At 44.9% G+C, this 12,294-nt stretch overlaps 1 protein-coding gene across 1 annotated transcript in view; it reads left to right on the top strand.

Moving 5' to 3' along the window:
• The window catches only part of LOC111979615 (laminin subunit alpha-3-like), a 121,213-nt gene that overhangs the window by 54,814 nt on the left and 54,105 nt on the right, over nucleotides 1-12,294 (top strand). Inside the window, 1 exon segment of the mRNA XM_070448856.1 lies at nucleotides 2,623-2,670. Coding sequence (XP_070304957.1) covers nucleotides 2,623-2,670 — 48 coding nt within the window.

The following is a 12,294-nucleotide window of genomic DNA, read 5'->3' as shown; positions in this document are numbered from 1 at the left end:
TCCTACTACACCGGCTCTGACGRTRGTCGGATGTGGCAGGGCTTGCAAACTACTACGAGCTGCATAAAGCCATAKGSAAACAAGAAAATGCTCACCCAGAGGTGACGCTCTTAGTGGACGGGGACTTTAATGCAGGAAAACTGAAATCCGTTTTTCCTCATTTCTACCAGTATGTCACGTGCAACCAGAGGGYAAAAAACTGTAGGCCGRMTTTACTCCACACACAGAGACTCGTGCAAAGCTCTCTCTCGCCCTCCATTTGGCAAATCTGACCATAATTCTATCCTCCTGATTCCTGCCTACAAGCAAAAACTAAAGCAGGAAGTACCAGTGACTCTCAATATGGAAGTGGTCAGATGAAGCAGATGCTAAGCTACAGGACTGTTTTGCAAGCACATACTGGAATATGTTCCGGGATTCATCTGATGGCATAGATGAGTACACCACATCAGTCACCGGCTTCATCAATAAGTGCATCGATGACGTCGTCCCTACAGYGACCGTACGTACATACCTCAACCAGAAGCCATGGGATTACAGGCAACATCCACACTGAGCTAAAGGGTAGAGGTGCCGCTTTCAAGGAGCGGGACACTAACCCGGACGCTTATAAGAATTCCCTRTATGCCCTACCATGAACCATCAAACAAGGAAAGCATCAATACAGGACTAAGATTGAATCCTACTACACCGGCTCTGACGTTCGTCAGATGTGGCAGGGCTTGCAAACTATTACAGACTACAAAGGGAGGCCCAGCCGCAAGCTGCCCAGTGATACAAGCCTACCAGACTAGCTAAATGACTTCTATGCGCGCTTCGAGGCAAGCAACACTGAAGCACTCTCCGTAGCCGATGTGAGTAAGACCTTTAAACAGGTCAACAGACGGATTACCAGGACATATACTCAAGAGCATGTGCTGACCAACTGGCAAGTGTCTTCACTGACATTTTCAACCTTTCCCTGACCGAGTCTATAATACCAACATGTTTTAAGCAGATCACCATAGTCCCTGTGCCAGAGAACACCAAGGTAACCTGCCTAAATGACTAGAACCCGTAGCACTCACATCTTTAGCCATGAAGTGCTTTGAAAGGCTAGTTATGGCTCAGATCAACACCATCATCCTAGAAACCCTAGACCCACTCCAATTCGCATACCGCCCCAACAGATCCACAGATGACACAATCTCTATTGCACTCCACACTACCCTTTCCCACCTGGACAAAAGGAACACCTACGTTAGAATGTTGTTTATTGACTACAGCTCAGCGTTCAACACCATAGWGSCCTCAAAGCTCATCACTAAGCTAYGTGGGTAGTGTGTACGGCCCAGTACATTACTGGGGCCAAGCTTCCTGCCATTCAGGACTTCTATACCAGGTGGTGTCATAGYAATGCCCTAAAAATTGCCAAAGACTCCAGCTCCCTAGTCATAGACTGTTCGCTCTGCTACCGCATGGCAAGCAGTACCGGAGCACCTTGACTAGGTCCAAAAGGCTCCTTAACAGCTTCTACCCCCAAGCCATAAGACTGCTGAACATCTAATCAAATGGCTACCTGGACTATTTGCATTGACCCCCTTTTTTTACGCTGCTTCTACTCGCTATTTATTATCTAGGCATGGTCACTTTACCCCTACCTACATGTACATATTACATCAATAACCTCAATTAACCTGTACCCCCCGCACATTGTCTCGGTACCCCTGTAAATATAGCTTTGTAATTTAAGAAAAACTTTAGTTCATTTAGTAAATATTTCTTTAACTCAAATTTTTCTAAAAACTGCATTGTTGGTTAAAGGCTTGTAAGTAAGCATATCGCGGTGCATGTGACAAATAACATTTGATTTGATTTGATGACCACATAAAGCGCAGCAGGTAGCCTAGCGGTTAGTGTTGTGCCAGTAACCAAAATGTRGCTGTATCGAATACTCAAGCCAACAAGGTCAAAGTCTGTTGATGTTTCCTTGAGCTAGYCACTTAACCCTAATTTGCTCTAGGYGCGCTATATATCACTGCACCTATCTGTTGTATGTGACAATTAAACATGTTTATTTACATAAACTGCCCATGTTCACTTGTTATACAGTATGTTAGTCTGATCACTCTGATCATGATCTTGTTTATCTGATCAAAAGTGATAGAGCTGATGAGTTTACCTTTATAGTGTAACAACTGTGGCTTGGAATTTCCAGGATACAATATTATCACGGTACTTAGTTCCCGATACGATATGTATTGCAATTCTCACTATTCTATATGTATTGCGATTTGACACTTTGATTTTATTGCGATTCGACGTTCCAAACATATTGCTCACCATGTCTGCTGCAGAGGGACAAGAGAGAACCATGAGTAAATTTGTTTTGATCAGTCTTGTAAAAGAGCTGTAAACATGTTGGCTTAAAAAAAGATGGATGACAAGCTAGAGAAGGAGAAATACCAGAGTTTTGGTGCAGTAACACATTACCTACCTATCTTCTTCTTTTTTTAATCGATACTTGCAGTCAGAATCGATTCAATATCGAAAGAAATAACGCAATACTCTCTCTTTCTCTCTCTTTCGCTCTCTCTCACACTCTCTCGCTCTCTTCCTCTCTCCCTTCCTCTCTCTCCACAGAGCCCACTGCCTGCCCTGCTGGTTATTTCGGACCACCTAGCTGTCAACGTGAGTGTGTTTAGACTACACTTCGCTACACTAACAGTTTTCATAGCGCCACAGCTCTGACTCCTGTAAGGCAGGAGGGCTCCTGATACCTCTACGGGAGTCAGGCTCTTGTTGGTCAGGTTGAGTTATATAGGGATAGGATAGGTCATAAAATAGTGGATTACTAGACCTTTTAGCGGACCATTCAGTCCAAATGGGTTTAAGTGTCAAAGGTTAAGGGCATTTGGCCAGACTCCAGTCAAAGGGTTACATACTGTCTGCAGATGACAGAGGTTAGTTAATGTTTGTATACTGTGTCGATCCAGACAGTGAGAATATAACCATATGTGATTGGGTTTACAGTAATCAACAGTATGCAACGTTTATGTTGATTTGACAAAAATGCTCGTACGTGATTAAACTAAATGAGACTGTCCGTGTGATATAATAACTGTTTAACTTTGCCAACTGCACCGTGTACTCATCTGATTATTTCAAGATCTTGGGATATTTTACCCAGTAAATTGACTGAGAACACATACTCATTTACAGCAATGAACTGGGGAATAGTTACATGGGGGATGAATGAGCCAATTGGGAGCTGGGGATGATTAAGTGGCCATGATGGTGTGAGGGTCAGATTGGGAATTTACCTAGGATACCAGGGTTAATACCCCTACTGTTACGATAACTACCATGGGATCTTGAGTGACCACAGAGAGTCAAAACATCTGTTTAACGTCCCATCCGAKAGACAGCACCCTACAAAGGGAAATGTRCCCAATAACTGCCCTGSGGCYCTGGTATAAATATAGATTTTTGGGGGACCAGAAGAAAGAGTGCCTCCTACTGGCCCTCCAACACCATCTGGTCTCCCATCCAGGGACCAACCAGTGTCAAGCTCCAGGTTCAAGCCAGCAGTGGGATGCAGGGTGATATGCTGCTGGCTCCAGTATCAGCATGTATTCTTTTATGGGGTTTTGACGGTCTTCCCTAATGGTTGCCTTGTCTCATAATACCACTGCTCAGCTGGGATGGTTCAGGGAAAAACTAACAGACATTATTTTAATAGCTACGGTCCCCTCCCTGTTCGTGGCTCTTAAGCAACTTTAAAGTATTTTGTTTGTTGTTGTTGTTATTTCTCATATTATTAGCTCTGAAAGTGTTTTGTATTCTTACATACAGCCGGAAATAACTTTTGGATATCAGAGCAGTGGTAACTCACCAGCATTTCAACCGACTTTCCTGAATTGGATCCTTTGTTCGTACCCCCCAAGGCAATTCCACTTATTCCAGAGGCTGCTCCAAGACGCCGCCAGTGGAGAAGAGGTATCTGGAGCGGACTTTTAGTCCAACTTAGGAGGCGTGCAAACCATCCATCACTTTCGAGTTTTTTACTCGCTAATGTTCAGTCCCTAGACAATAATGTAGACAAGCTCAGGGTGAGGATCTCCTTCTATAGAGACATCAGGGACTGTAACATACTCTTTCACTGAATCATGGCTCTCTCTGGATATACTGTCCCTGTCCATACAGCCAGCTGGGCTGCCAGTACATCGCACAGACAGCAATGAAGAACTCTCCGGACAATGAAAGAGTTGTATATTTCATGATTAACTACTCATGGTGTGATTGTGGTAACGTACAGGAACTCAAGTCCTTTTGTTCACCCGACCTACAACAATTCTCTTCAGTCATCATCACAGCTGTGTATATTCCCCCTCAAGCCGATACCACGACTGCTCTCAAGGAACTACACTGGAATTTGTGCAAACTGGAAACTGCATACTGAAAGCCAAATTTATTGTAGCTGGGGACTTTAATATAGCAAGTCTGAAGAAAATGCTACCAACGTTTTACCAACACATTGACTGTGCTACTCACGCATCAAAAACTCTGGTCTGCCCAATCAGAATCCAAACTTCAAGATTGTTTTGATCACGCGGACTGGGAAATGTTCCGGGTTGCCTCTGAGAATAACATTGATATATACCTGACACGGTGACTGAGTTTATCAGAAAGTGTATAGGAGATGTTGTTCCCACCATGGCGATTAAAACCTATCCAAACCAAAACCGTGGATAGATGGCAGCATTCGTGCAAAACTGAAAGCGCAAACCACTGCATTTTAACCACATCAAGGTGACTGGGAATATGGTCGAGTACAAACCTTCCGTAAGGCAATATGGCTGAGTACATTGCCTTCCGTAAGGCAATCAAACAGGTAAAATGTCAGTACAAAGACAAAGTGGAGTTGCAATTCAACGGCTCAGACACAAGACCTATGTGGCAGGGACTGAAGGGAAAACCAGCCAAAACCAGGACACTGACATCTTGCTTCCAGACAAGCTAAACATCTTCTTCACCCACTTCGATGAAAACACACTGCTGCCACTGCCGCTTCCAGGGACTGTGAGCTCTCGTTCTCCGTGGCCAGCGTGAGTAAGACATTTAAGCATGTTAAACCTTGAAAGGCTACCATCCCAGACGGCATCCCTAGCCGCATCCCTGGCATGTGCAGACCAGCTGGCTGGAGTGTTTACGGACATATTCAATCTCTCCCTATCCAAGTCTGCTGTCCCCACTTGCTTCAAGATGTCCACCATTGTTCCTGTACCCAAGAAAGCGAAGGTAACTGAACTAAATTACTTGCCTCATAGCACCCACTTCTATCATCATGAAGTGCTTTGAGAGGCTAGTTAAGGATCATATCACCCCTACCTTACCTGACATTTTAGACCCACTGCAATTTGCATACCGGCCCATTAGATACATGGATGATGCAATCGCCATCGCACTGCACACCGCCCTGTCCCATCTGGACAATACCTATGTTAGAATGCTGTTCATAGACTACAGCTCAGCCTTTAACACCATAGTACCTTCCAAGCTCATCATTAAGCTCGGAGCCCTGGGTCTGAACCCCGCGATGGGCAACTGCGTCCTGTACTTCCTGACAGGCCACCCCCGGTTGGTGACGTTAGGCAACAACACCTCCATTTCGCTGATCCTCAACACAGGGGCCCTACAAGGGTGCGTGCTCAGCCCCCTCCTGTACTCCCTGTCCGTCCATGACTGTGTGGCCGTGCACGTCTCCAACTCAATCATTAAGTTTGCAGACAACACAACAGATTACCAACAGCAACGAGATAGCCTACAGGGAGGAGGTGAGGGCCATGGCAGAGTTGTGCCAAGAAAATAACCTCTCCCTCAATGTTAACAAAACGAAAGAGCCGATCGTGAACTTCAGGAGACCTCCGAGGGAGCACGCCCCATAGACGTGGCCGCAGTGGAGAAAGTGAAAAGCTTCAAGTTTCTCGGCGTACGGATCACTGACAATCTTAAAGGGTCCACCCACACAGACATTGCGGTGATGAAGGCGGAACAGCTCCTCTTCAACCTCCGGAGGCTGAAGAAATGTGGCTTGGCCCCTAAGACCCTCACAAAATTTTACAGATGTACCATTGAGAGCATCCTGTCGAGCTGTATCACCGCCTGGTACGGCAACTGCACCATCCACAACTGCAGGACTCTCCAGAGGGGTGTGTGCATCACCGGGGGCACATTGCCTGCCCTCCAGGACCTCCAGGACATCCACAGCACCCGGTGTCACAGGAAGGCCAAAAAGATTATCAAGGACTTGAGCCACGGCCTGTTCACCCGCTACCATCCAGAAGGCCAGGTCAGTACAGATGCATCAAAACTGGGACCAAGATACTGAAAAACAGCTTCAAACTCAAGTCCATCAGACTGTTAAATAGTCACCACTTGCCAGACTCCGCCCAGTACCCTGATCTGAGCTTTTGTCACTAGCTGGCTACCACCCAGTTACTCAAACTGCACCATAGAGGCTGCTGCCTACGTGCATGAGGAAAGTATTCAGACCCCTTGACTTTTTACACATTTTGTTATATTAGCCTTATTGTACAATTTATTAAATGTGTTTTTCCCCACATCAATACGCCATAATAACAAAGCGAAAACAGGTTTTTAGAAAATTTMGCTCATTTATAAAAAAWAWTTTTTTTWWAAACAGAAATACCTTATTTATTCAGAACCTTTGCTATGAGCCTCGGAATTCAGCTCAGGTGAATCCTGTTAACATTGATCATCCTTGAGATGTTTCTACGACTGGAGTCCACCTGTGGTAAATTCAATTGATTGGACAGTATTTGGAAAGGCACACAGCTGTCTATATAAGATACCACAGTTGACAGAGCAAAAACCAAGCCATGAGGTTGAAGGAATTGTCCGTAGAGCTCCGAGACAAGAGGCTACCAAAACTTTCTGCAGCATTGAAGGTCCCCAAGAAAACATTGACCTCCATCATTCTTAAATGGAATACATTTGGAACAACCAAGACTCTTCCTAAAGCTGGCCGCCCGGCCAAACTGAGCAATCGGGGGAGAAGGGCCTTGGGCAGTGAGGTGACCAAGAACCCAATGGTCACTCTGACAGAGCTCTAGAATTCCTCTGTAGAGATGGTAGAACCTTCCAGAAGGACAACCATCTCTGCAGCACTCCACCAATCAGGCCTTTATGGTAGAKTGGGCAGATGGAAGCCCCTCCTCGGTAAAAAGGCACAGCCCGCTTAGAGTTTGCCAAAAGGCACCTAAAGACTCTCAGACCATGAGAAACAAGATGCTCTGGTCTGATGAAACCAAGATTCTTTGGCCTGAATGCCAAGCGTCACATCTGGAGGAAACCTGGCACCATCCCTACGGTGAAGCATGGTGGTGGCAGCCGGGAATGGGAGACTAGTCATGATCGAGGGAAAGATGAACAGAGCAAAGCACAGAGATCCTTTATAAAAACCTGCTCCAGAGGAAAACAGGACAACGACCCTAAGCACACAACCAAGACAACGCAGGATTGGCTTCGGGACAAGTCTCTGAATGTCCTTGAGTGGCCCAGCCAGAGCTCGGACTTGAACCCAATCAAACATCTCTGGAGATACCTGAAAATAGCTCTGCAGCGACGCTCCGCATCCAACCTGACGGAGTTTGAGAGAGTCTGCAGAGAAGAATGGGAGAAACTTCCCAAATACAGGTGTGCCAAGCTTGTAGCGTCATACCCAAGAAGACAACCTTTGGCTGTAATCGCTGCCAAATGTGCTTCAACAAAGTACTGAGTAAAGGGTCTGAATACTTATGTAAATGTTATATCTCAGTTTTCTTTTTTTATAAATGTGCAATCATTTCGAAAAACTAGTTTTTCTTTGTCATTATGGGGTATTGTGTGTAGAATGATGAGGGGAAAAAACTATTTAATCCATTTTAGAATAAGGCTATAACGTATTAAAATGTGGAAAAAGTATGGTATGAATACTTTCCGAATCCACTGTATACTGTATTCTAGTCAAGGCCTATCCTATTTAACTATTGCTGTACATATACTATTCTATCCTACGTATTCTTCAGGTATACTACATATTCTGTCCACATACTGTCTATAATGTCTATAAATCCCATCATATATAGTGCCTCGCGAAAGTATTCCCCCCCTTGGCATTTTTCCTATTTTGTTGCCTTACAACCTGGAATTAAAATATATTTTGGGGGGGGTTTGTATCATTTGATTTACACAACATGCCTACCACTTTGAAGATGCAAAATATTTTTTATTGTGAAACAAACAAGAAATAAGACAAAAAAACTGAAAACTTGAGCGTGCATAACTATTCACCCCCCCAAAGTCAATACTTTGTAGAGCCACCTTTTGCAGAAATTACAGCTGCAAGTCTCTTGAGATGTGTCTCTATGAGCTTGCCACATCTAGCCACTGGTCCAGCTCCTTCAAGTTGGATGGGTTCCGCTGGTGTACAGCAATCATACCGTCATACCGCAGATTCTCATTTGGATTGAGGTCTGGGCTTTGACTAGGCCATTCCAAGACATTTAACTGTTTCCCCTTAAACCACTCGAGTGTTGCTTTAGCAGTATGCTTAGGGTCATTGTCCTGCTGGAAGGTGAACCTCAGTCCCAGTCTCAAATCTATGGAAGACTGAAACAGGTTTCCCTCAAGAATTTCCCTGTATTTAGCGCCAGCCATCATTACTTCAATTCTGACCAGTTTCCCAGTCCCTGACGATGAAATACATCCCCACAGCATGATGCTGCCACCCCCATTCTTCAATGTGGGGATGTTGTTCTCTGGGTGATGAGAGGTGTTGGGTTTGTTCCAGACATAGCGTTTTCCTTGATGGCCAAAAAGCTACATTTTAATCTCATCTGACCAAAGTACCTTCTTCCATATGTTTTGGGTGTCTACCACATGCCTTTTGGCGAATACAACGTGTTTGCTTATTTTTTTTCTTTAAACCATGTCTTTTTTTCTGGCCACTCTTCCGTAAAGCCCAGCTCTGTGGAGTGTATGGCTTAAAGTGGTCCTATGGAAAGATACTCCAATCTCAGCTGTGGAGCTTTGCAGCTCCTTCCGGGTTATCTTTGGTCTCTTTGTTGCCTCTGATTAATTCCCTCCCTGCCTGGTCCGTGAGTTTTGGTGGGCGGCCCTCTCTTGGCAGGTTTGCTGTGGTGCCATATTCTTTCCATTTTTAAAACATGGATTTAATGGTGCTCCGTGGGATGTTCAAAGTTTCTGATATTTTTTTATAACCCAACCCTGATCTGTATTTCTCCACAACTTTGTCCCTGACCTGTTTGGAGAGCTCCTTGGTCTTCATGGTGCCGCTTGCTTGGTGGTGTTGCAGACACTGGGGCCTTTCAGAACAGGTGTAAATATACTGAGATCATGTGACAGATCATGTGACACTTAGATTGCACACAGGTGGACTTTATTTAAATAATTATGCGACTTCTGAAGGTAATTGGTTGCACCAGATCTTATTTAGGGGCTTCATAGCAAAGGGGGTGAATACATATGCACGCATCACTTTTCCGTTTTGTATTCTTTAGAATTTTTTGAAACAAGTACTTTTTTTTATTTCACTTCACCAATTTGGACTATTTTGTGTATGTCCATTACATGAAATCCAAATAAAAATKAATTTAAATTACAGGTTGTAATGCAACAAAATAGGAAAAACGCCAAGGGGGGTGAATACTTTTGCAAATGCCTTCAGAAAGTATTCACACCCCTTGACTTTTTCCACATTTTGTTGTGTTACAGCCTGAATTTAAAATTGATTAAATGTAGATTGTTTTTACACTGACTTACACACAATACCCCATAATGTCAAAGTGGAATTATGTTTTTTATTTTATTTGTACAAATTAATAAAAAATTWGAAGTTGAAATGTATTGATTCAATAATTTTGGGTTATTGCAAGGTTTGGTTATTTGGTTATTGCAAGCCTAAATAACTTCAGGAGTAAAACAATCCTTAATAAGTCACATAATAAGTTGCATGGACTCACTCTGTGTGCGGTAATAGTGTTTAGCAAGATTTTTGAATGACTATCTCTGTACCCCACACGTACAATTGTCTGTAAGGCCCATCAGTCGAGCAGTTAATTTCAAACACAGATTCAACCACAAAGACCAGGGAGATTTTCCAATGCCTCACAAAGAAGGGCACCTATTGGTAGATAAGTAAAATAAAAKATGTAAATACATTGAATATCCCTATGAACATGTTGAAGTTATTAATTACACTTTGAATGGTGTTTCAATACACCCAGTCACTACAAAGATACAGGAAACCGCTCAGGGATTTCACCATTCCTGTGGCGAACTGCAATAGCATCGAAGAGCCCCCGCGATATGCAACTGTTCAGGGAAGTCAGGAACCAATACACGCAGTCAGTCAGGAAAGCAAAGGCCAGCTTTTTCAAGCAGAAATTTGCATCCTGTAGCTCTAACTCCAAATAGTTCTGGGATACTGTAAAGTCCATGGAAAACAAGAGCACCTCCTCCCAGCTGCCCACTGCACTGAGGCTAGGTAACACGGTCACCACCGATAAATCCGTGATAATCGAAGACTTCAACAAGCATTTCTCAATGGCTGGCCATGCCTTCCTCCTGGCGACTCCAACCTTGGCCAACAGCCCCGCCCCCCCACCGCTTGCTACTCGCCCAAGCCTCCCCAGCTTCTCCTTTACCATATCCAGATAGCAGATGTTCTGAAAGAGCTGGAAAACCTGGACCCATACAAAATCAGCTGGGCTTGACAATCTGGACCCCCTATTTCTGAAACTGTCCGCCGCCATTGTTCGCACCCCCTATTACCAGCCTGTTCAACCTCTCCTTGTATCATCTGAGATCCCCAAGGATTGGAAAGCTGCCGCGGTCATCCCCCTCTTCAAAGGGGAGACACCCGTGACCCAAACTGTTACAGACCTATATCCATCCTGCGCCTGCCTATCTAAGGTCTTCGAAAGCAAGTCAACAGACAGATCACTGACCATCTCGAATCCCACCGTACCTTCTCCGCTGTGCAATCCGTTTCCGAGCCGGTCACGGGTGCACCTCAGCCACGCTCAAGTACTAAACGATATCATAACCGCCATCGATAAAAGACATTACTGTGCAGCCGTCTTCATCGACCTGGCCAAGGCTTTCGACTCTGTCAATCACCATATTCTTTATCGGCAGACTCAGTAGCCTCGGTTTTTCTAATGACTGCCTTGCCTGGTTCACCAACTACTTTGCAGACAGAGTTCAGTGTGTCAAATCGGAGGGCATGTTGTCCGGTCCTCTGAGCAGTCTCTATGGGGTACCACAGGGTTCAATTCTCGGCCGACTCTTTTCTCTGTATACATCAATGATGTTGCTCTTGCTGCGGGCGATTCCTGATCCACCTCTACGCAGACGACACCATTCTATATACTTCCGGCCCTTCCTTGGATACTGTGCTATCTAACCTCCAAACGAGCTTCAATGCCATACAACACTCCTCCGTGGCCTCCAACTGCTCTTAAACGCTAGTAAAACCAAATGCATGCTTTTCAACCGTTCGCTGCCTGCACCCCGCACGCCGACTAGCATCACCACCCTGGACGGTTCCGACCTAGAATATGTGGACATCTATAAGTACCTAGGTGTCTGGCTAGACTGCAAACTCTCCTTCCAGACTCATAACAAACATCTCCAATCCAAAATCAAATCAAGAATCGGCTTTCTATTCCGCAACAAAGCTCCTTCACTCACGCCGCCAAACTTACCCTAGTAAAACTGACTATCCTACCGATCCTCGACTTCGGCGATGTCATCTACAAAATAGCTTCCAATACTCTACTCAGCAAACTGGATGCAGTTTATCACAGTGCCATTCGTTTTGTTACTAAAGCACCTTATACGACCCACCACTGCGACCTGTATGCCCTAGTCGGCTGGCCCTCGCTACATGTTCGCGTCAGACCCACTGGCTCCAGGTCATCTACAAGGCTATGCTAGGTAAAGTGCCGCCTTATCTCAGTTCACTGGTCACGATGGCTACACCCACCCGCAGCACGCGCTCCAGCAGGTGTATCTCACTGATCATCCCTAAAGCCAAAACCTCATTTGGACGCCTTTCCTTCCAGTTCTCTGCTGCCTGCGACTGGACGAACGAATTGCAAAAATCTCTGAAGTTGGAGACTTTTATCTCCCTCAACAACTTAAAAAATCTGCTATCCGAGCAGTTAACCGATCGCTGCAGCTGTACATAGTCCATCTGTAAACTACCACCCAATTTACCTACCTCAC

This window comes from Salvelinus sp. IW2-2015, linkage group LG19, assembly GCF_002910315.2.
Source record: "Salvelinus sp. IW2-2015 linkage group LG19, ASM291031v2, whole genome shotgun sequence".
Classification (NCBI taxonomy): domain Eukaryota; kingdom Metazoa; phylum Chordata; class Actinopteri; order Salmoniformes; family Salmonidae; genus Salvelinus; species Salvelinus sp. IW2-2015.
This window is presented reverse-complemented; position numbering and strand designations above follow the sequence as displayed.